Genomic DNA, 26590 nt, shown 5'->3' with positions numbered 1-26590 from the left:
GGGGAATGGGGGAGGGAGGGGATTGGGTGGGAGGAATTAGCAGGGAGGAGGGAGGTAGCAACAGATAAGGGGTAGAGGGGTAGGAGGGAAGGGGATACAGAGGAAGGGAGGAGGAGGGGGATTGCAGTCACTGCTTAAATTTGAAAATTTAAGTGCAATGGCACAAAAATTATACGTGGCACTGTATCAGATAATTGCAATGCAACTTCACAAGTTAATTATTCAAGTTTGCTTGAGGTGGGAAGTGTGTGTGTGTGTGTGTGTGTGTGTGTGTAATTCACCACGGCCGCCTGCTGGTCACCCAGCCAGTCTTCCCCATTACGGAGCGAGCTCAGAGCTCATAGATCTTCGGGTAGGACTGAGACCACAACACACACTCCACACACCGGGAAAGCGAGGCCACAACCCCTTGAGTTACATCCCGTACCTATTTACTGCTAGGTGAACAGGGCCCACACATTATGAGGCTTGCCCATACGCCTCGCCGCCTCCGGGACTCAAACCCGGACCCTCTCGAGTGTGAGTCGAGCGTGCTAACCACTACACTACGCGGTGTATTCACCTAGTTGTAATTCACCTAGTTGTAATTTTTACAGGGCCTGGGTATTATACTCGTGTGGCCCCGTCTCCATATCTACACACATCCAACTTTCCTTTAAAACTATGCACACTCCTCGCTGACACCACCTCCTCATTCAGACTATTCTACACCTCCACACATCTCTGTGGGAAACTATATTTCTTCACATCTTTCAAGCATATTCCCTTGGCTATCTTTTTACTATGCGATCTCGTAGTTCTATTTAAATGTTCATCTCTCAACATCATTTGCTCATTATCCACTTCATCCAAACCGCTCTACAGTTTATAAACCTGTATTAAATCTCCTCTTTCTCTTCTTTGTTCCAAGGTAAGCAAATTAATTTCTTTTAATCTCTCCTCATAGGTCATTTCTGCCAATTCCGGAACCATTTTTGTTGCCATTCTCTGCAATCTCTTCAACTTCCTTATATGCTTCTTTTTATAAGGGGACCACACCACGCCAGCATATTCCAATCTTGGTCTAATCACAGTACTAATTAATTTCTTCATCATATCTTTATCCATATAATGAAAAGCTAATCCAATATTTCTAATCAAATTATATATTTCTCCAAACATCTTGTCGATATGAACCTCAAACTGCCCATGGTCTTGTATTATCACTCCCAAATCCTTTTCCTTTTCCACCTTTTTCAACACTACTCCTTCACCCATCTTGTATGACCCTCTTGGCCGTATTCCACTCTTCCCCATCTCCATTACATGACTTTTGCTCAGATTAAATTCCATCTTCCACCTCTTGCTCCACTCCTAAATCCTATCTAGATCTGCCTGTAAAATTTCACAATCTTTTTCACTCTTCACACACCTACACAATTTCGCATTATCCGCAAACAAATTGATATAACTGTTTACTCCCTCTGGCATATCATTAATATAGACAAGGAAAAGTATTGGTGCCAGCACTGAACCTTGTGGGACTCCACTCTCCACCACCAACCAGTCCGACTTTGCATCCCTTATTAGTATTACCGTTCTCATCTCCCTCCATCTCTAATAGTTTTCCATCCATTTTAACAATTTTCCCTTCAGTCCTCCATAAATCTCTAATTTCCATAGCAGTCTCATGTGAGGTACCGTGTGTGTGTGTGTGTGTGTGTGTCTCTCTCTCTCTCTCTCTCTCTCTCTCTCTCTGATGTCAACACAAGCCTAAAACTACCTTGTGTGATTGTATTTACATACTGTCCGAAAATTTTAGATAAAGTAAGCTTTTTCAGTGTAAAAGAAAGGCAAAAGTTTTTTTTCTTTTTTATGTTATAGCCTATATCGTTTGTAGGCATACTTGAGGAGTAATACGTACGAGTATATGAGGGAAGCGCAAAGAGGTTATAATTGAAGAAGAGGGCAAGCCCTTATCCCCGCTGTACTGTAAAAGTGAAGCCAGTGGGCAGAGCTTATGAGGCGGTGCGCGGAGCCTATGATCGCAACTTAGTAAACTTACACACAAAACATTCCCCTCCCGTGTTAAGCAATGGGAAATTGCCGCTTTCTTTTTCATTACTAAAGGAAAACTAAGAAAGAACTGATGGTTTAACTTATGTAAACCACATTATAGTTTCCTGGATATGTCATGTAGACCTGTTATTAACGGTGTTAATGCGAAATAGCTACAATATTGAAAGAAATACAGTAGGACAGTTTATTCATCCTTCATATAAATGCACATGTATGCGTACATATTTACATCTACATACACATGTACATTCTCATGTGTACATGACTTTGTTCAGTCATTCGTTTGTCCCAAAGACAGCTTCCCACCTCCCACCAAAGTCCACAAAAGCTGGAAAAGCCTGTATTATCACATTTGTATGTATACTTTACCGTATAAATCTTCATGGCACAGTATGCCACGGCTATTACGAGTCTATTAAGGTTACATATACGGTAGGCAGCCTCGAAACATGGACATAAGACGGACAATAAGAAGCCTAAGTCGGGTGTTCCCATGTATTTTCAATGGGCGATCGGCAATGTTTTGGGTGTGAGGTGGGGGAGTGGGTAGGGAAGCAGCGGGCTTCACTTTTCTTACGTCATGCCACCTTCTTATTATCTAACCTCCTTAGGGAAGCGCTGTTCAGCTTCCGCTCATTAGTGGCGCAGGCTTTTATTTATAGTGGTACCCATATTAGGGCCCATATCACCGCCCAAGCTCATCTATGGTGTAACCACCTAGAACCTGGGTATCATGGTGACATGTAGGTAACTTTAAACCACTCGACAAATGGCATAGCTTCAAAGTGGTACGTGATGGGATTCGAACCCACCCGTGGACGGTATTACTGGTATGTTTACATAGCTATGGGTTTCGATATCGGTATCATTATTTCATTTCGAAAAGAACCGTATCGGTACGTTTCAGAATACTTTTTTTTTTTTTTTTCGATACCGCATATCCCTAGCCCTTGTCTATTCGCTGGCGCGCCAAAACTCCTCCTCGCACCAAAATTTCCTGCCCACCAGTGGCATTATTTTAGATCCGTGCCCCCTCTGACCTACGTCTTTCACTGACACTCCCCCTTCGCAAAAGTATCAATCAATCAATCAATCAATCACTTTATATATTTAGTGATAAGGCTTTCAACCAGGGATTGCTCATAATCAATTTGTTCCTGAATAGTGTAAGTTCCGTATTGGTAATTAACATGCAAAAATTACAGTAACGCTAAAGCTGCAGCATCATGATCAGAGTACCAAACTGAAACGGTGCTATTCATTTGGATTGTCTTCTTTTTCATATTCCTTATTTTGTGTGAAGTTCTAGTCAATAGAATAGTATCCTGTTTGTTTGATATAAAAACTTTATGTATGTATTTTCTGCTATTCTAATTTTATTGTTAGATATATGTATATATATATATATATATATATATATATATATATATATATATATATATATATATATATATATATATATATATATATATATATATATATTTTAATGTTGCAAGAAAGTCGAAGTGGGCGTCCCGTTGCCAGCACGCAATCAGCTGGGGCAACCCCGGATCGAACCACCGTCTGTCAACACGCAGCCGCGTTCGCACCCTGCCTTCGTCTGCATGATTTGACTTCGACTTCTGTTATGTTATATGCTAATTCATTCATACCAAAAAATAAAGAGAAATGCAAACGGAATAAATAATGATAATGAAAGCAAATATTTTGCTTCATTTATTATATTTGTTTGAGTAAGACGGAGATCTAGGTATACGAAGGCCAAAGTAAGAGAACAGTTGAGACGCGGTGGGACCATGGCTACCTTGGGCCTCCGCCTCTACCAAAAGACAGATCCCAATTCAGATTTTGCGATCCTTCTAGAGAACAAAAAGACCAAAAACAGCTTGTTGTTTCAAGCGGGGACGGTCGCGACTCTGTGTAAGTGTGAGGGAGGTGTACATGTGTGTAAGCTGTTAGGGGCAAGATGAGGGCAGTCTGCTGGACCACACTCCTTGACATAGTAGCTTGTTCTGCACTCAGCACGTGGCGGCTCACGGTCCATAGTGAAGAACAGCACATGACACTTGATTACAGAACGGTTGCCAAATATATTACTGCAGTGTGTACTGAAGCAGTTTGGGATTAGTTACGTATTTATTCATTGTCATGTTTTTTTATCACCTTAATATCTGTAGCTGTGTGTATTTTCTACCATTTCAGTTCATACTCGGTGACTATGTAGAGGATCCTGTTAGTCTCACAGACATGAAAAGAAAGTGCACCACTGAAAAGTTGACATCTTTCTAAGGTGCTTTTCATTTAGACACTTTCCCTTGAAAATTACTCATTTAATTTTTATGTTAATAGATAAGTTTTTTGCATAGAACATGGAAATCTTTGCATTAAGTTAGGTTGGGAGTTAGCTTAAATTTGGTTTAGTTAGGGGGTATGTTTAGGTAGAATGCATCAATGGTTAAATATGTGCAGAACACAAAATTTCTGCATTTAGAACAAAATTCCTTAATCTAGGGATTTCTGAATTCTAGGAAATTTTTCTTAGAAGATATCTGATGGCCAGGAGTGCTCATTTCATATTTCAGGCATCAATTTTTTTTTTTTTTTTTTTTTTTTACGGTAAGGCTTATAGCGCCTGCAAGCACACTTGAATAGTGTATTGGAAGCGCTTTTCAACTTCCGCCCATTAGTGGCGCAGGCAATTTTATTTAAAGTGGTACCCATATTAGGGCCCATATCACTGCCCAAGCTCATCTTGAGTGTATCCACCTAGAACCTGGGTATCATGGTGATAACTTTAAACCACTCGACAAATAGCAAAGTGTTTTAAGGCTGTACATGGTGGGATTCGAACCTACGCTTGGACGTCTGCCCCATCCCACGCTCACCACCTTATCCACTATGCCACCGCCTCCCATGCATTTGTTTTTGCTCGTATTAGACTATATATTTTACACTTATTTTTGCATTTTTTCTGTCTGGGAAGGTTTTGTTGTCTTTTGAATTCATGATATTTTTTCATGAAAATTGCCTTTAATTTTCACTAACTTCTTACATGAAAAGTGGTTTGTAATGAAAATATATTTATGATTGAAGCATAACCTATCAAAGCTTGCTATAGAAAATAGTTTTGTTCACAGTAATAATTTTACATTTGCAAACTGTAACTGATATACATGGCTGCAAAAACTGAGCACTAGTATTTTTCACAGTACACAATATTTCATAGATTTTGATAATATCATTCCATTGACAAGAAATAAACCTTATCATCTCTCAGATTTTAGAGTAAGATTCTAGCAGTAAATCTAACAATCAAACTTTGACCTTCAAACTCCTTATCTGGTATACCCAGCTCATGCTCAGAGATGCTTATCATCTTTATCTACATCTTTTCAGAGATGAAGTAAATACATCCCTTAGGGATCCCTCATAATGCCTGACTTCTTATCTGTCTTAAGATTTCTGATTGGAATAGAAAACTTAGTAGTTTTCAATGCTTCAAAAACATAATTTCTCTATCTATCAACTCGCACAACAATCTTCCAGAGAACTATCTCCCTCTTCTTTAGTGACACTTAACTGTTTCCCTCTTGTAAATTGAACATCCTCAGTCTGTCATATATTTATCATCTAAACTAGAAACCTCACATGTCATCTCTTGCTATGAATTTAGGCTTTCTGAGGTGTTTTTCACACCCCACCAACTACTTGCTTTGTACAAAGGACTTATCTGCCCCTGTATGGAGTATTCTCCACATGTGTAGTGGGGGTCCACTCAAACAGTCTTATTAGATAGGATGAAATCTAAAGCTTTTCATCTTATTAATTTTTCTCCTCTGACTGACTGTCTTCACCCTCTTTCTCACTGCTGCTATGTTGTATCTTTTGCTATCTTCTACTGTTATTTTCAGTTAACTACACAACTGATCTACCTAACTGTATGCCTCCCTTTCTTGTGCAGTCTATCTGCATAAGGCATTCTTCTTCCTCTCATCCGTATTTTGTCCACTTCTCTAGTGCAAGAGTTAACCAGTACCCTCAATCTTTCATACCTTTTTCTGGTAAATTCTGAAATTCCTTACCTGCTTCTATATTTCCATGTTCCTATGACTTGACCTCATTTAAGAGGGAGGTTTCAAGACATTTATCCCTTTGTTTGGGCTAACTCTCTTTGTTTTGGGCTAACCCTTGGCCAGCTTTACTGTCTTAGCTACATAGGAAAAAAAAAAAAATCCACATTGACTTCCATTGTTGTGTATCATTGTATTTGTATAATTTCAGCTCAGCCTGAGACAGATGCAGTGCGAAGTGACCACTATGGACGGGTGCTGGATGCATATGGCTGCCTTGGGGTGCTGCAGGTGTGCCCACGTAAGTGTTTGTGATGACTTGTTTTTCATAGCTTTGTTTATATTTAAGAAAACTATATCTTTATTTATAATTAAGCTTCAGAACAAAGAAGAAATGGTCATATTAAGATTACAAAAAGATATGAAGTAATTTGTGCTTATACATGATGAACAGGCTGTTGCAACATATGGATGACACATGCATTCCTGCTTCCTGTGGACAAGGAATGATAATACTGAGATTGAGAGAAAAAAAAAAAAGCTAAAGTTATATATTTTTTAAAGAAAACAACTAGGTACATTTCATGATGGAATTTTACTTGTGAAATACTATGTTATGTTAGTTGTATTGAACCTAATAGTTCTAATATGCTTAAGGAAAATAATTTCTTACATTATCTTGAAAAATAAATTTTATGATAAATCTCAACCATATTTCACATTTAATTTACATTACAAGGATTGCATTTATGGATACTAGCCAGCTGAATCTTGTACATACGTCATGTGGCCAGCCACTGTCAGACCTTACGACAGTTTAAAAACTTGAAACTTTTTTTTATTTGTCTATCCATTTGTTATTATTATTATTGTTATTATTATTATTATTATTATTATTATTATTATTATTATTATTATTATTATTATTATTATTATTATTATTATTATTATTATTGTTATTATTTATTATTATTATTATTATTATTGTTATTATTATAATTGTTATTATTATTGTTGTTATTATTATTATTATTATTATTATTATTATTATTATTATTATTAATATTATTATTGTTATTAATATTATTTATATTCTGTTCATTCCCTCATTTATATTTCCTTTCACTATTCTGCTTGTTCTATCTTCTAATACAGTGAACCCTCACACCTCAAGCTCAGTTATTTCCAGAAGGCTGTTCCATGTCTAAATTGTTTCTAGTCCAAAACCATTTTCCCCATAGGAAACAATGGAAATAATTTTAATCCATTCCAAGACTCCAGATTTTTCCCTAAGTAAATAAGAATTGAACTATGTAAAATCAATATTATTTACCTTTTGGTTCCAAGCTTCATGGGGAGTGCCACTTAACCAGGTATTAACCCCTTCAGTACTGCAACACAATTTTACCATGAATTTTGGGTGTGATTAGACCATTTTATTGACATTAGGAAGGATCTATGGAGGTCAGAATATTAATGGCCAAAGTCTTCACTACTTTAACCCTCACATAAGTTTCTGAAGCTGTATAAAATCACGAAATAGTAACTAGAATGACTATGGAAATCCGTCGTGGTACTAAAGGAGTTAAGAATATACTGGGTGGTGACAGCACTACCATTAGCATAGTTAGTTAGTCCTATGTGGATTCTTTGTTTCACGTCTGTTACACCTTGTCACTAGAGTATTTAAGAAATATTTTTGTTAGTTTCGAGTTCAGTGTATTTATATATACCTAGTTAAGTGACTCTGGTCAAATGAAAAGCTGGCCAAATATCCTGATCCCAGCTGGGAATAAGAGCAAGGGAACAACACAGAATCAAAACAAAATGGGAACTGATATTTACTTCCCACGAACGGTGCTAGCATCATCCGGATTCCCCAGATTCATCCATTTTTAAGTTGTTCCTAGTCCAAATTGTATTTCAACTCCGAGGGTAAAAATTAAAATACTTGTTCAAATTTGAGTTGTTCCAAGTCCAAGGGTCCACTGTATTATTCAAATTTCAGTCCTGGATAGATAACTTCGTTCAATTTGTGGAGCAAATTGAAGGATTTGGAGGTGATGGAAATGAAAGCAATATTTAAAGGTATTTTCCTGGGCAGATTGTTCCTCAGTTGTACATTAACATTGAGTGTTCATTTTAAATTTGGGGGATTCAAAGACATCTGCCATCTTTTATCATGTATTTAATGAGTTGAGTGCTGTGTTTATTTTCATTGAGTTATATTCAAATTGAATATCTAAAATGTCAAAATGCTAAAAATAAGTATCTCTTTGAAATTTAGAATTTTTTTTATTTTTTACATATTTTAAGAAGTTTGAAAGAAGCCTTAAGAGAAAAATAGAACTTTGCCTCTCTTTGCTAGTGAAACCTCAGGAACTTGTTTGTTGTTGGTTCCAAAACACCAAGATTATTACCACAATTTGATTTTTTCCATTACATGCAGAGCAATCTGGCCATAGTATTATTTTGCAATTTGTCCTTCAACTGGACAGTGTTATAAAGCACAAATCCTGGTTTTATGTAAGTTTTTTTATTCATCATTTTGTTGATTCTTCTGATTCTTAATAAGAATAGCCCCATGCTTAAGCATTATGCTTCTGAAGATTAAGTTATAATATTGTGTGAAAAAAATAGTTATAATTTACATTAGCATTTTCTCATTCATTTCACAAAGATTTGATCTGTAGATGAGACAAATAAATGTTGAGTGCACAAAACCTGTACAATCTTAGGACTAGAACAATTACTTATTCTCTTAATTTTGGCTGCTACAAATATTTAAAGTTTAATATATAAATTTAGGCTTAAACACACACACACACACACACACACACACACACACACACACACACACACACACACACACACACACACACACACACACACACGAGACGCGGTAGAGGAAGGACGCAATACCGTCGCTCCCGAGAATCAGCTGATCTTCACTACCTTTGTTTGGGTTTACAGTGGCCTGGGCGATAAGTGTGGACTCGTTTTTTTTTTCATGAATACAGTGTTAAATAATAATGAGTGAGAAAGATATTCCATCTAAATGCAGGTATGTGACAAGGGAAAGAATGAAAGCTGATGATGACAATGTTGGTGAGGGAGAAAGAGAATTTGAAGGCTTTGATACGGCGCAAACTTCACTATTTGATAGAGTCTTGACTATCGAACGTAAATTAGATAAATTGATAAAGGAGAGTATGGAAATGAAAGAGAATGAAGAACAGGATAAAGAGCTCCAGAAATTGAAAGAAAGGATAAAAGAGTGGAAGAAAACGAAACTAGGCTAAGAACCGAAAATGAAGAATTAAAAGTGCAAATAGCGAACTATAAGAAATTGATGGAAGAAGGACTCGGTAAAGCCGAGAAAGAAAAAGAGAAGCTAAAAGATCTAGTTAACAAAGAAGAAGAAAGAGTACAAGACGTGATTAAAAAAGAAGTACAAGCATGGAGAATCCAAGATAAGAAAGACAAGGAATCATTTCAAGAAGTATTTCAAGAACAGTTAAAAGAAAGAGATGAAAATATGACAAGCAAAATGATAGGAGTCCTCAAGAAAAAAGAAAATTTAGTAAGAGAAATTGCGGAAAAAAGAAGAGTGTAATTATTTTTGGACTGAAAGAAAAAATGTTAAATATAGACCAAGAAGGGAAAAAGACGAAATGAAATCAGTAAAAGACCTACTAAAACATCTGAATGACGAGGATAGACAGAACTTAGAAGAGGAAGTAGAAGAAATCCATAGAATGGGACCATATCAAGAAGGAACAGTGAGACCAATTAAGATATTACTAAAATCACAAGCAGCAGCAGAAGAAGTACTATATAGAAAAACGAAACTCAGAGAAACAGAAGGTTGCAAAGATATATATATAAAGAAAAATAGAAACGAGGAGGAAAGGAAGAGACACAATGAACTGGTGGCAGAAGCAAGAGAAAAAATAATGAAAGGTCAGAGGAGGAGAAGAAGGCATTTTTGGAGAATTATAGGAGACAGGATAAGGAAATGGTATATAAAAGAGAAAGAAGAGAAAAGAATGGAGCAAGTTTAACTAAAATGATAAGAACAAGAGATTAAAAATGATGTATACAAACATAGATGGGATTTTATCTAGTAAATTAGAATTAAGAGATTACATAAAGAAAGAAGAACCAGATATTGTATGCCTGGTGGAAACAAAGTTAAATGAGGCAATAAAAATAGACATAGATAAAAGGTATAATATATGGAGGAGAGACAGAGTGGGTAAAGGAGGAGGAGGAGTCATGATGATGTTAAGGAAGGAGATAGTGGTAAATCAAGTGGAGTTTGGGAAGGAAAATCAGAAATACTGTATGTTAAGATGCATATTAACAAAAGGAGTTAACAATCATTGGAACATATGTGCCACCAAAACAAACTCATGGACTAACCAAGAATATAGAGACATGATAGATGACACAATAAGGAGTCTTACAAGAATCATTAAGGAAAGGAGAAAAGTGATATTGGTAGGAGATTTCAACTGTAAGGAGGTAGACTGGGAAAATTATGAAAGTGGTATGGGGAAGATGCCTGGGAGATAGATTCCTGAACCTAATGATAGATAATTTGATGGTCCAAAGAGTAAAGGAAAACACAAGATTCAGAGGAAACGATGAGCCGGCAAGATTAGACCTAGTTTTTACAAGGGATATACCAATTAACGATGATATAAGATACAAGTGCCCATTGGGAAAGAGTGACCATGTAATATTAGAAATGGATATAGAAGAAGGAAAGGAAGATAGAGATGAATCATACAAAGGAGACCGATTAAATTACAGAAAGGCTGATATTGAGAATCTCAAGAACTATTTTAAAACGTAAACTGGGAGGAGATGGAAAACTCATTAACGGTTCAAGAGAAATATAACTTATTTTTGGAAATATACAAAACTGGGGTCAGGGAATATGTTCGAAATATAGACCTAAAGAAGAAGGAAAGAAAGATTGGTTTAATGCAAGATGTGCTAGGGCAAAGGAGAAACGAGATGGAGCATGGAAAAGGTGGAGAAGAAACAGAAATCCAGAAAATAAGGAAAACTTCAAAACAGCAAGAAATGAATATGCTAAGGTGAGAAAGGAAGAAGAAAAGAACTATGAAAAGGACATTGTCGAAAAATGTAAGGAACAACCAAAATTGTTCTACAGATTCATAAATGGAAAAATAAGACAAAAAGAAACAATAGAAAGGTTAAAAGGAGAAAACGGAATGGTGGAAGACCCAAAAGTATGGCAGAACTGTTAAATAGTAAATTTCATGAGGTCTTTACTAAGGAATCCAAATTTGAAAGACCACAGGGTAATAGAGAGACTGTCTATATGAAAGAGATTAAAGTAACCAAGCTTGAAATAAAAAGTTGATGACGGAATTGGATGAGGAAAAGGCAATGGGACCGGATGAAGTCTCAGGCAGAATACTGAAAGAATGTAGGGAAGAACTAGCAAGTCCAATATACAACATCATAAAATGCTCAATAGAAAATGGAACAGTGCCAGTGGAGTGGAAAAGAGCTGAGGTGGTTCCCATATATAAGAGCGGAAGGAAGGAAGAACCTTTAAATTACAGACCGGTATCACTAACTAGTGTAATATGCAAGATGTGTGAAAAAGTAATAAAGAAGCAATGGATTGAGTTTCTTGAAGACAACAAAATATTATCAAATAGCCAATTTGGTTTTAGAAAAGGTCGGTCATGTGTGACAAATTTATTGAGTTTCTACTCTAGAATAGTTGATAAAGTACAAGAGAGAGAGGATGGGTTGACTGTATTTATTTAGATCTAAAAAAGGCTTTTGATAAAGTGCCACATGAAAGATTACTATGGAAGTTAGAGGAGAAGGGTGGCTTAAAAGGAAGCACATTGAGATGGATGAAGAATTACTTAAGGGGGAGAGAAATAAGGACGATAGTTAAAGATATGAAGTCCAAGTGGAGAACAGTAGACAGCGGAGTGCCACAGGGGTCAGTATTGGCACCAATACTTTTCTCGTATATATAAATGACATGCCAGAGGAGTGAACAGCTACATAAATCTGTTTGTGGACGATGCGAAACTGTGCAGAGTCATTAAACAAAAGAGGATTGTGAAATACTACAGGAAGACTTAAACAAGATCTGGAAATGGAGCAAAAAATGGGAGATGGAATTCAATGTGGACAAAAGCCATGTCATGGAAATGGGAAAAAGTGAAAGACGACCAGTGGGAATCTATAAGATGGGAGATGGAGTAGAACTAGAAAAAGTAAAAAGGAAAAGGACTTGGGAGTGACAATGGAAGAAAATAATCAACCGGTAAGCCATATTGATAGAATTTTCAGAGAGCGTATAATTTGCTAAGGAATATTGGAGTAGCATTTCACTATATGGACAAGGAAATGATGAAGAAATTGATAAGTACTAAAATAAGACCTAGATTGGAATATGCAGGAGTTGTGTGGACTCCCATAAAAGAAACACATAAGAAAATTAGAGACTACAAAAATGGCTACAAGAATGGTTCCAGAATTTAAAGGGATGGCATATGAGGAGAGACTAAAGGCAATGGATCTACCAACCTTGGAGCAGAGAAGAGAGAGAGGGGATCTGATACAAGTTTATAAATTGATTAATGGAATGGATGAAGTGGATAATGAGAAACTGATCCTGAGAGAAGAATATGACTTTAGAAGCACAAGATCGCATAGTAAGAAACTAAGGAAGGGACGATGTCTGAGAGATGTTAAAAAATTTAGTTTCCGCAAAGATGTGTTGAGACTTGGAACAGTTTGAGTGAGGAAGTGGTGTCAGCAAAGAGTGTGCATAGTTTTAAAGAAAAATTGGATAAGTGTAGATATGGAGACGGGACCACACGAGCATAAAGCCCAGGCCCTGTAAAACTACAACTAGGTAAATACAACTAGGTAAATACACACACACACACACACACACACACACACACACACACACACACACACACACACACACACACACACACACACACACACACACAAACTGATAAAGGAGAAGATGGAAATGAAAGAGAATAAAGAACAGGAAATGGAGTTTATAAGACTGAGAGAAAGGATAAGAAAAGTGGAAGAAAACGAAGCTAGGCTAAGAGCGGAAAACGAAGAACTAAAAAAGGAAGTAGCTAACTACAAAAAGCAGATGGAAGAAGGACTCGGTAAAGCCGAGAAAGAAAAGGAGAAGCTGAAAGATCTAGTAAACAAGGAAGAGGAAAGAGTACAGAACGTGATTAAAAAAGAAGTACAAGCATGGAGAGTCCAAGATAAGAAAGATAAGGCTGATTTTCAGGTGATTCAAGAACAACTTAAAGAAAAAGAAAAAAATATGACAAACAAAATGATAGGAGTCCTCAAGACAAAAGAAAATTTAGTTAGAGAAATTGCAGAAAAAAGAAGAGTGTAGTCGTATTTGGAATAAAAGAAAAAATATAAAATATAGACCAAAAGAGAAAAGAAGAAATGAAATCAGTCAAAGACCTACTGAAAAATCTTAATGATGAAGATAGGCAGAACTTGGAAGAGGAAGTAGAAGAAATAAACAGAATGGGACCATATCAAGAAGGAAAAACGAGACCAATTAAAATACTACTAAAATCACAAGCAGCAACAGAAGAAATATTATATAGAACAACAAAACTTAGAGAAACAGAAGGCTGCAAGGATATCTATATAAAGAAAAATAGAAATGAGGAAGAAAGGAAGAGATACAATGAACTGGCAGCAGCAGTAAGGGAAAAGAATAATGAAAGGTCAGAAGAGGAGAAGAAGGCATTTTTGGAGAATTCTAGGAGACAGGATAAGGAAATGGTATATAAACGAGAAGGAAGAGAAAAAAGTGGAACAAGTTTAACTAAAAATGATAAAGGCAAAAGACTAAAAATGATGTATACGAACACAGACGGGGTTTTATCAAGTAAATTAGAATTAAGAGATTACATAAAGAAAGAAAATCCAGATATTGTATGCCTGGCTGAAACAAAACTAAATGAGGCAATCATAATAGATTTGGATAATAGGTATAATGTATGGAGAAGAGACAGAGTGGGTAAAGGAGGAGGAGTCATGATAATGTTAAGGAAGGAGATAGTGATCAACCAAGTGGAATGTGGGAAGGAAAAGCAGAAGTATTGTATATTAAGATGCATATTAATAAAAAAGAGATAACAATCATTGTAACATATGTGCCACCAAAAACAAATTCATGGACCAATCAAGAATATAAAGACATGATAGATGACACAATAAGGAGTCTAATGAGAATCGTTAAAGAAAGGAGAAAAGTGATATTAGTAGGAGATTTCAACTGTAAAGAAGTGGACTGGGAAAATTATGAAAGTGGTATGGGGAAGAAGCCTGGGAGAAAGATTCTTGAACCTAATGATAGACAATATGATGGACCAGAGAGTAAAGGAATGCACAAGATTCAGAGGAAACGACGAGCGAGATTGGACCTAGTTTTACAAGGGGTATACAAATGAATGACGATATAAGATATAAGTGCCCATTGGGAAAGAGTGACCATGCAATATTAGAAATAGATATAGAAGAAGGAAAGGAAGATAGAGACGATTCATACAAAGGAGACCGATTAAATTACAGAAAGGCTGATATTGAGAATCTCAAGAACTATTTTAAAACGTAGACTGGGAGGAGATGGAAAACTCAGAGACAATGCAAGACAAATATAACTTATTTTTGGAAATATACAAAACAGGAGTCAGGAATATGTCCCAAAATATAGACCAAAAGAAGAAGGAAAGAAAGATTGGTTTAATGCAAGGTGTGCTAGGGCAAAGGAGAAAAGAGATGGAGCATGGAAAAGGTGGAGGAGAAATAGGAATCCAACAAACAAGGAAAACTTCAAGGCAGAGAGAAATGAATATATTAAGGTGAGGAAGGAAGAGGAAAAGAACTTGAAAAGATATTGTCGAAAAATGTAAGGAGCAACCAAAATTGTTCTATAGATTCATAAATGGAAAAATTAGGAAAAAGAAACAATAGAAAGGTTAAAAGGAGAGAACGGGATGGTGGAAGACCCAAAAGTATGGCAGAACTATTAAATAAAAAATTCCAGGAGGTCTTTACTAAAGAATCCAAATTTGAGAGGCCACAGGGTAATAGAGAGACAATCTATATGAAAGAGATTAAAGTAACCAAGCTTGAAATAAAAGAGTTAATGAAGGAACTGGATGAAGAGAAGGCAATGGGACCGGATGAAGTCTCAGGCAGAATACTGAAAGAATGTAGGGAAGAACTAGCAAGTCCTATATACATCATAAAATGCTCAATAGAAAATGGAACAGTGCCAGTAGAATGGAAAAGAGCTGAGGTGGTTCCCATATATAAGAGCGGAAGGAAAGAAGAACCTTTAAATTACAGACCGGTATCACTAACTAGTGTAATATGCAAGATGTGTGAAAGAATAATAAAGAAACAATGGATCGAGTTCCTTGAAGACAACAAATTAATATCAAATAGCCAATTTGGTTTTAGAAAAGGACGGTCTTGTGTAACTAATTTATTGAGTTTCTATTCTAGAATAGTTGATAGAGTACAAGAGAGAGAGGATGGGTTGACTGCATCTATTTGGATTTAAAAAGGCGTTTGACAAAGTGCCACATGCAAGATTACTGTGGAAGTTAGAGGAGAAGGGTGGCTTAAAAGGAAGCACATTGAGATGGATAGAAAATTATTTGAGGGGGAGAGAAATAAGGACGGTAGTTAAAGATATGAAGTCCAAGTGGAGAGCAGTAGAAAGCGGAGTGCCACAGGGGTCAGTATTGGCACCAATACTTTTCCTCATTTATATTAACGACATGCCAGAAGGAGTGAACAGCTACATAAATTTGTTTGCGGATGATACGAAACTGTGCAGAGTTATAAAGCAAAAGGAGGATTGTGAAATACTGCAAGAAGACCTAAATAAGATCTGGGAATGGAGTAAGAAGTGGGAAATGGAATTCAATGTGAACAAAAGCCATGTCATGGAAATGGGAAAGAGTGAAAGACGACCTGTGGGAATCTATAAGATGGGAGATGGAGTAGAACTGGAGAAAGTCAAAAAGGAAAAGGACTTAGGAGTGACGATGGAAGAAAACAATCAACCAGTAAGCCATATTGATAGAATTTTAGAGAAACATATAATTTGCTAAGGAATATTGGAGTAGCATTTCACTACATGGACAAAGAAATGATGAAGAAATTGATAAATACTATAATAAGACCCAGATTGGAATATGCAGGAGTAGTGTGGACCCCTCATAAAAAGAAACACATAAGAAAATTGGAGAGGCTACAAAAAATGGCTACAAGAATGGTCCCAGAACTTGAAGGGATGACATATGAGGAGAGACTAAAGGCTATGGATCTACCAACCTTGGAACAAAGAAGGAGAGAGGAGACCTGATACAAGTCTATAAATTGATCAACGGAATGGACCAAGTGGATAATGAGAAACTGATCCTGAGAGAAGAATATGACATCCAAGCACAAGATCGCATAGTAAAAAGCTGAGAAAGGAAGATGTCTGAGAGATATAAAAATATAGTTTCCAGAGATGTATTGAGACGTGGAACAGTTTAGATGAAGAAGTAGTGTCTGCAACGAGTGTGCACACTTTTAAAGTAAGATTGGATAAGTGTAGATATGGAGACGGGGCCACACGAGCATAAAGCCCAGGCCCTGTAAAACTACAACTAGGTAAATACAACTAGGTAAATACACACACACACACACACACACACACACACACACACACACACACACACACACACACACACACACACACACACACACACACACACACTCTGAGCTCTTTCTTTAGGGGCTGGCTAGGTTACCAGCAGGATATTGTGGTGAATAACACACATTACACAAAGTTTAGAATATACATTTGTATAAATGTAGACAGATTGTTGTTGTGTATGTAGGTCATTAGCTCAGCAGACACAGAATACTCATACTAGCATATCTAAATATGTTTTCACTTGTAATATTTTTCTAGTAACAGTGAATTTTATTATGAAACTCTATTGTACTATCTAATCCTAGTATTTTCAAGTTCATTTCACATTCCAAGATTTTTTTTTTTGCAAATTGTCCCATACTGAACAAAATCTCAGGTAGTGATCATAGTGATTATGGTGCACATCTTTGTGAGCAACTCAGTGTGTGGGTGAACATTGTAAATATGTCATTACAATACTGAAAATTTATTCATGAAACCTTAAATACACAGATGTGTACAGACCAGCTTGAACATGAGGACAATTTTGCTATCAATTGGGATCATCAAATACAAAATGATACAAGAGAGAGAGAGAGAGAGAGAGAGAGAGAGAGAGAGAGAGAGAGAGAGAGAGAGAGAGTTGAAATTACTTTAAGGGGTGCATAAGATTTGGTCTGAATGACAACTTGCCTGCTTTTTTTTATAAGAACATATATGCACATAAGACAAAAAATGTACAGAACAGACAGAAAAAGGAAGGAAGCAAAGCTGCATGCACTAACGTGAATAAACAGACAGGCAAACAGAGAAACAAGAAAACACCCTCCCACCTTGCTCATCCACACACACACACACACACACACACACACACACACACACACACACACACACACACACACACACACACACACACACAGAGATGTGAAAAAATATAGCTTCCCTCATAGAAGGGTGGAAGCATGGAATAGTTTAGACGTGGAAGTGGTCAACGCAAGGAATATTCATGATTTTAAGAAAAAGCTGGACATTAATAGATATGGAGACGGGACAACACGAGCATAGCTCTTTTCCCGTATGTTACAATTAGGTAAATACAATTAGGTAAATACACACACACACACACACACACACACACACACACACACACACACACACACACACACACACACACACACACACACACACACACACACACACACACACATGCAGGTGGTGTAGTAGTGTAGCACAGGGCTCCAGCACCAGGTTGTGACACGTGGTCGTCTTTTGGTAGCCATCGTGTTTCCAATCTTGGACATCCCTGTTGAATACTCATGTAAGTAGTGAGGCTGTGAGGGTGGGGGTGGAGGTGGGGCCTCCTTAGGTGTTGGATGGGGGCTTGATTAGTTGTGAAGTGGGTGGGGCTTGTGTTGGTGTTGGTGTTGGAGGTAAAGAGGAGGCAACTCTGGCCTGTTGGTCCTCCAGCATGGGAGTGAATGAGGGGACTCTTGCAGAGTTATGTGGCGAGGGTTCCTGAGCAGTGCTTGTGCCTGTTTTTTCATGAGTGATACAGAAAACAGGTTTTTGTGTGTTGCCCAGTGAAGTATAAGGTCACATACTTTGTATAGACACTGGTCTGAAAACTTTGATGCTAATCAAATAATAGTAGTATGGAATATTGGATTTTTTATTTCTAGAGTGATCAGTTTTGAAATAATTTTTTCTCTACATTATCTATGAAGTTTATCACTTAACTTTGATATTAGCTCTGTGTTTATGAGATGGTACAGTCAGCTTCAGTTCCCTTTGCATGCAAAATTTCTCCATTTTAGTAAAGTTTTTAAAACTAGCAATTTGTGTAATTTTAACATAAGTTTTAAGAAGACTCTGAAAGTATGAGAGGAATGGAAGATGGTGTGCTTTGAGCCAGGCACTGAAGGGAAAGCTAAGCTTGTTCCTGTATATGCCTTAGATGTACACTGTCTTCACTGAAATAAAATGAAATTCATATTTGTTTTAGGTAGTAAGTTATCTGTGTTGATTTATATTTTCCTTTCAATGCTTACAGGGATTTCATGGGAAGGTAAAACAAAAGTTCTATAATGTAGTTTGGTGTATTATAAATGTCTAGTATTTTGCATAGCTGTAAATGTGTCTTATATTGAGATATTTAAAGACTGGCATGATCCTTGGAATATATATATATATATATATATATATATATATATATATATATATATATATATATATATATATATATACAATGATACCTTGAAATATGAGCTACAATTTTTTTGTTTTGAGATATGAGCAAAACTTTGAGATATGAGTCGTGCTTGGGGATATTGCTGCTAGTTGGTGGCTCGGCACATTGGTTCAGACTCAGCTGAGCTGGTATCTGTGTTTCTAGCAGATCTCATGTATTGTGAATGTTCTTTCATCATTTCCTTACTATTTACTAACCTTTTTGTTTTTTAAGAAAGTGCAGTGCTAATTTACCTTTAATGTTTACGTGTGAATGGTGCCTGCATCCCTTCCTCCCTCCCTTCCTCCTGCTGTGCCATTCACCACCATTAGCCAAAAGTGTCTGTCTCCAAGATAAGAACACTAAATAAACTTTTGCTTGTATTGTATACATTTTATGCATTGATAAAATATACATGTGTATAACTTAAAAGGCAAAAACAAATTTCTCCCGTCTCTGACTACCTTCTCTGACACTTATCATGGAGGAGGGGAACATGTAAACAGCCTCTCTCTCTCTCTCTCTCTCTCTCTCTCTCTCTCTCTCTCTCTCTCTCTCTCTCTCTCTCTCTCTCTCTCTCTCTCTCTCTCTCTCTCTCTCTCTCTCTCTCTCTCATGCCTACTTAAAACTTCATTCATTCCATGAATAATGTTTACAGGGACATCAAGAAGCTCTTTTGTGATTATTAGAACAGCCAGTCTTCTGTGGGTAGCTATATTGGTACACTCCAGTTGATCGACAGTCCCAAGTGAGGATGGGGATGTGGTACGGTAATGTCCCATGGAATGCACCCTCCGAGATAAATATACTTTGTAAGAGTAGTTTATCTATGTATAGTATCTTTTGTTATGTTTTATTATCTTTCTATACAATAATTATTATTTGTAAATACTTTTTTTCACCTAATAATATGTAAAAAAATTGGGATGCTCTTTTTGGGGAGGCTGGAAAAGATTAATGGCATTTCTGTGCATTTCATTGGGAAAAATTATTTTGAGATACAAGCATTTTGAGATACAAGCTCTGTTATGGAACGAATTAAACTCGTATCTCAAGGTACCACTGTATTTATATATATATATATATATATATATATATATATATATATATATATATATATATATATATATATATATATATATCCACACACACAGTGGTACCTTGAGATTTGAGTTTAAATCATTCTCTGACAAAGCTTGTATCTCAGTTTCCTCATAACTCAAACAAATTTTCCCCACTAAAATTAATTGAAATGCCATTAATCCATTCCTGCATACCCCTCAAAAAAAAAAAAAAAAGTGTCTTTAGTTAAGAAAAAAGCATTTGAAAATTTCAAGTATTGTTAAAAACATAATAAAACATAACAAAAGGTATTACATTTGACAGTAAAAAATCTGGTAATCTTGTGACCTGAGAACTACCGGATTTTTTAAAATTCCAGATTTTTATTTATTTATTTATTTATTTATTTATTTATTTTTTTTTTATGCAGGAAAGAGGGCCAGCCAAGGGCAATAAAATAAAAAAAAAAAAAAGGTCCACTTGAATGCTGGTTCTCTATAAAGTAAAAGGTTAACCAGGATTAGGGAGCAAATGTCTTGATACCTCCTCTCTTAAAAGAAGTCAAGTCATAGGAAGACGGAAATACAGAGGCAGGTAGGGAGTTCCAGAGTTTGCCAGTGAAAGGTATGAATGATCGTAGTATATATATATATATATATATATATATATATATATATATATATATATATATATATATATATATATATACAGGTTGAACCCCGATTTAACGGCAAGCTCGGGATTTGCGTGCCGTTAAATCGATTTTGCCGTTAAAGCCGATAAATACTAAAAATATAAGAAAATAATAGAAAATAAAAAGTTAGGTTAGGAGAAAATGAAAATTAATGTTCTTTCTGTGCAATAGTCAATGACAAACGCATTTTCTTTTCACTTGGACCACTTTTTCCAAAGTCTGCAGGCCTTTTCGAAGCCATTTTGCCAAAATATATCACCGAACTAACAAAGACTAGGACAAAGTAAACGAATCGTCTTCTCTCTATGCTGTCTAGGCGGAAATAACGCTTGTGGCGGAAACTGCACGTGGGTTGGAGCGGCACACCAGCGCCGGTACATCGGTGCGGAATCGGTACTAAGCGATGCGGTAAATGCCGAAATGCCGTTAAAGACAACACTATGTTCCCACGAAATTTTGCCATTAAACAGGGATTCCGTAAATCGCGTGCCGTTAAAGCGGGTTCAACCTGTATATATATATATATATATATATATATATATATATATATATATATATATATATATATATATATATATATATATATATATATATATATATATATATATATATATATATATATATATATATATATATATGTACAGTAAGGTCCCGGGTTACGTCGGTCTCGAGTTACGTCAAACACGTAGTTACGTCAGTCCACTATAAGGCAATTTAAGATTTTAAAAAATTGAAAATTTATAAATCGTAAAGTGCGGGATTTATTGTTATTGTTGGCCACCAGGCGTCACTAGTGGTTACCCGCCACACCGCCCGCCTCACGCTTGAATACAATAACACCCTGCCTCAGTTCCACCACACCGTCGCCCCTGGCAAGAGTGTTATCCTACTTCTGCGTTTACTGACTCAAGTTCTTAGTATCTTGCTCAATGGCACCAAAGAGAAAACTCCTTAGTGACAGCAGTGATGCTAAGAAAAGGAAAATGGAATGAGTGAGCCAGTGAGTCAGCAGCTGTGTGTGAGGGAGGGAAGAAGAAAATGGGAAGCCCGTTACCATGACAACAGGGAGGTTGATGACCTTGAGGGCTCGCACACCCACCGTCACAACAATAACAACTCCGGAGCCTTCGCCTGGGCCACACGACACTCACAGCTCATTTGCACCATCTGCGCCTGTCTGTTGATCCCTATTGCCCTTTCCTATTGCATTTCCTGCTCCGCTGCCTACGCTTCTATTCCCACCGACTGCACTGCACTCCCAGCTGTCCGCCCTGGGCGTCACAACATTCGACCTGCCCACCCTCCTGGCGGCCTCAGTCGTCCACCCCTCTCAGCAACCTGCAGTCCTTCGCGTTCGCGGCCCTAATCAACAAAAACAAGCTTGTGTTTCATATTCCTACATAGTTGTAAATAATATAACAATATAACCTTTTACTTACCTGAATGACCATAAACAATGATTGGTTGAAAGCTCGATAATATGCTTTGAAATGTACAGAAACTCGAGTTACGTACAAAATCAACTTACGTCATGTTTCAGGAACGTAACTCTGACGTAAACCGAGACCTTACTGTATATAGTAAAGGAAGCACTTTGTAATACCTTAAGCAGATAATATCAGCTACAAAACCTCCAGACTGGAATACGACCACGAAAGTTTTACCAGTACACCTAACCCTCCGTTATCGCGCCCTTCCGTTATCGCGCTTACGTGTTATCGCGCACTTATGAAAATCTGTAAATTTCAGTTTTAGCGCATCTGGAAAGTCGTTATTGCTCATCCATAGTAGTAGTTGTAGTAGTAGTAGTAGTAGTAGTAGTAGTAGTAGTAGTAGTAGTAGTAGTACCCATATCCCAACCACACACCAACGAATGTTTAGATTGGGGGAGGAGGAGGAGGGGCCAGCAGCAGCCAATCATTGCTGTGTATTCACGTCACGTGATTTGAATAAGGAGCTGATTGGTTCGGGTCACTCCGCTCACCACCACCACCACCACCACCACCACCACCACCACCACCACCACCACCACCCCTCAGTCTCACACATGGTATTCTGTTGTTCAGAGCTGGTTTTCTTGACCCTTGTGTGCTAGTGAACCATGGCTGAAATTACTCCGCACCAACTGCCAAGGCCAAACCCACCCAGTGTTGCCACAAAAATTAAGGATGAAGTGAAGGTGAAGAAGGCAAGGAAAAACTTAACGTATGCCGAGAAATGGAAGTTGATAAGGAAAATAGACCAGGGTATGACAAAGGGGAGGGGGGCAACATTATATGGGATTAACGAGTCAACTGTTTGTGGGATATATCAGAAAAAGGACACTATAAAATCCCATATGGATATCACACCCACGGCTTCAGCTGCTCATAACACTAAAAGGACTGCCAACAGAGTGCTGGTAAAAACAGAGCAACTGCCTCAAAGGTACCTTGACACCATGGCAAGGCGGAATCTAGCAGTGGACACCCGGGAATTTATGGATGTAGCTAAAGAAATTTATGATGGTGTTGCATGAAACTGGGGCATACAGCAGCCCCCAATGTTCCTGGCTTCAAAGGGGTGGTTTGAACGTTTTACCCAACGATATAAGGTGAAAAGTTCATTGATTTCTGGTGAAGCAGCTAGTGGTGATTATAAAGCGGCCCATGAATATCCAGTGAAATAAAAAAATGTGATCCATGAGGGAATTACACACCAGATCAGATCTTTAACATGGACGAAACTATTTTTTTCTGGAAGACAATGCCCGACGTTCATTCATAACAACTAAGTCAGCAAAGTTGCGAGGCAGGAAGGCAATCAAGGAATGTTTCACACTTTTCTTAGCCATTAATGCATATGGTTCCTGTTGACTGAAGCCAACCATTGTTCATCGTGCTAAGCGGCCACGAGCTTACAAGGTTAAAGACATGAAAAATTTAAATGTGCATTGGCTTAGCTCCAAGAAAGGATATGTTTCAGCCCAACTTTCCCTGGACTGGCGTAAAGAATGTTTCATTCCTGAGGTCAAGAAATTCTGTGAAAGGAATAGTATCAGGTTTAATATTCTCTTAATATTAGACAATGCACCAGGCCATTCTGCAGTAATGAGTGACCTTGATCCTAATGTAAGGGTCGAATTCTGGCTGCCTAACACTACGTCCCTCATTCAACTTCTAGATCAGGAAATAATTTCTGTTGTGAAGGCTGCTTACTCAAGACGTCAGTTTCGGCTTATGCGTCAGGCAACACATGACGCTCACCTAATAGACCGCATTATCAGTGATGAGGAAGAGGATGGGGCGGAGGAGATTGTTGGTGATAGTGAAGCCAAGACAAAAATTTTATGCTATTGGAAGTCCTACAATATCAAGCAAACTGTGGATCTGGCAGTGGAATGCTGGAATGACATCACCCCAGCTACCATTCACCATGCATGGTGTAATATTCTTAAGGGTCTGCCAGACTGTAGGTGGGTACAAGTGCCAGGTATTCCCCAGATGGTAGAGGCAGAGCTAGAGGGAGCTGTGGAAGAGGCACGTCACATCCCCGGGGCTGGTTTTGCTGATATTACTAGAGGTGGTATTCGAGAAATGCTGCACCCACCAGAAATAATTGCCCGGGAAATATTAGAAGAGGACGTTATGAATGATGGTGAAATTGACGAGAACCAGCAGGAAACGACACCAGAAGAGGTAGGGCTGAGCATAGGTGACACAAAAGAAATTAATAGAGGCAGGGATACTTCTGCGTCACCTATTCGAGCAGGACTCATCAGTAAATACAGGCAACCCCCGTTTAACGAAGGTTCACACAACGAAATTTCGCTACAACGAAGGTTTCATTTTACTACCATCTGCTCGTCTAATGAACACCAAACTCGCTTTAATGAAGTTTTATCCAGGTAATTTTTTCCAAGTTTGAAAGCCCCGCCGTATCACGCAAGCCGACAGGCATTTGAATACACCAGAAGCTGCCAATACTAAGGCCTGCCTCAGGAGAAATCTTGGGACACCTGTAGAATCAAGATAAAGATCAAGATCAAGCTTCTCTTGGACAACACGCACCACTCACTCCCATAACAGCGTCAGCAGCAGCTCGTCTTCACTCGCTCAACTTACCACCAAAATGCCCTGCAGTGTGGCCTAGCATTCCTAAGAAGACCAGGAAGTCTCTTACTTTCGAAGTGAAGCTGGATATTATTCACAGACATGAGAGAGGCAAGAAAACTATAGCATTGCTGGCCACCATCTTGACTCCATATACTGTCTCTACTATTTTCAAGTCAGTAGACTATTCAGAAGGCTGGTGAGATTGTATCTTCCTTGCAAGCTAAAAGAACCACTTGAACTCGTGACTCTACAATGGATAAAATGGAAAGCCTTGTGGAAATGTGGTACATAAGTTTTCTATGCGGTACAATGATGCACCCTTTGTTTACATTCCACAGGTTGCCGGTTAGTGTCTTTCCCATTTCACTCTCCCTCCCTTCATAAATTTAAGATCATTAACATTATAAAGTTACGTACATACATACATTAGTGTACATTATAATGACTTAAATTAAATTTAACTGCCTAAATGTTAAACTTCATAATTTTTACTTTCATTAAACCTTTCACTGTACTATGATGCACTCTCGCTTTGCTTACTCTCAATGGAAGTTCAAGTCATGGGTTAAACTTGTTAAAATCGGTTCGCTTAACGAAGTTTTGCTTAACGAAGTGTTTTTTAGGAATGTAACCCCCTGTTAAGCGGGGCTTGCCTGTAATTCTGTGCATTGCATTAACATCAGCCAAGCAATTGCCAGTTATGAGGAAAATTACTGGATCTATATGAACAACAAACACCAATGCAAGATTATGGATTTCCTCACCAGTCACCCACAACCTGGTCCATCAGCGATTAATACTAACCCTTGTCCTTGTGATAATGATGTTGATGACGATGATGATCTGGAATTTGAGGGGTTCTTGTCTGACATCATTGATCGTCATGGCTGTCCACAGTGATATGCCACAAGCCTCGGAACTTCCCCCCCACCCACCATTAACCCATGCACCTTACTCATCAGTATCAAGGTGTCAGATGTCCACATCATAAATGAAATATGAGAAATATGAAGAAACAAGAAATAAAGAAATATGGATGTATGATAGTTCGCCAGTATGTGGTGTGTAGCCGTATCCAGCCATAAAAGAGATTAGGAAGGGCAGGAAGGTCAAAAGGAAACATTTAATGACCCAGGCCAGTTGACCCAGGGCAGCCCGGGCAGATATATATAGCACAGGTCAGGTAAACATTCTGTGGTGTTGTTGTCGTTCTTGGATGTTGTTAATACCACATGTGGAGTTCACGTGAGCTTGTACTTGATTGGTGAACGGTACATTCTGAGGGGCGTGTTGTGTGGGTCAAGACACGCCCCCATAAGTTCCTGAAGGGAAATTGTAGAGGATTGGGGCAGAGAGAGAGGAGAGAGGAAGCAGAGAGGACAACCGTTTCTAAGCGGGCCACCCTCGGCTGCCTAGCTGAGGGCGGCGTTTTGTACTTCATATATAACCAGTAAGTGGAGCTACGAGTATAAGTTGCAATGCAGTCTTTTGAGGTAAATTAGAATGGAGGAGGAATCATGATAGGAGGTTTAGGTATTATGTGGTATTAGTTTATTATGGTTTATGTGTTTGTACTTTGGTCCATAATGACGTCGTTATATACTTGCGTTTTCATCTATG

General features: G+C 37.7%; 1 protein-coding gene across 6 annotated transcripts in view; it reads left to right on the top strand.

Annotated features, from left to right (window-relative positions):
- Positions 1-3841: 3841 nt before the first annotated feature.
- The window catches only part of LOC123515998 (synaptojanin-1-like), a 119997-nt gene continuing 97248 nt past the window's right edge, over positions 3842-26590 (top strand). For 3 of the 6 annotated variants that reach the window (XM_045274971.1, XM_045274972.1, XM_045274970.1), the window contains exons 1-3: positions 3842-3978; positions 6340-6429; positions 18944-18958. In XM_045274971.1, the coding sequence (XP_045130906.1) occupies positions 3855-3978; positions 6340-6429; positions 18944-18958 (229 nt within the window). In that variant the 5' untranslated portion in view covers positions 3842-3854. Of the gene's footprint in view, positions 3979-6339; positions 6430-18943; positions 18959-19778; positions 19933-26590 lie in introns of those variants that run through there. The other 3 variants (XM_045274974.1, XM_045274973.1, XM_045274975.1) reach the window with 2 other exon arrangements.

This window comes from Portunus trituberculatus, chromosome 40 (assembly GCF_017591435.1).
Source record: "Portunus trituberculatus isolate SZX2019 chromosome 40, ASM1759143v1, whole genome shotgun sequence".
NCBI classification, from domain to species: Eukaryota; Metazoa; Arthropoda; class Malacostraca; order Decapoda; family Portunidae; genus Portunus; species Portunus trituberculatus.
Note: the sequence above shows the minus strand (reverse complement) of the source record. Positions and strands in the feature narration are given on the sequence as shown.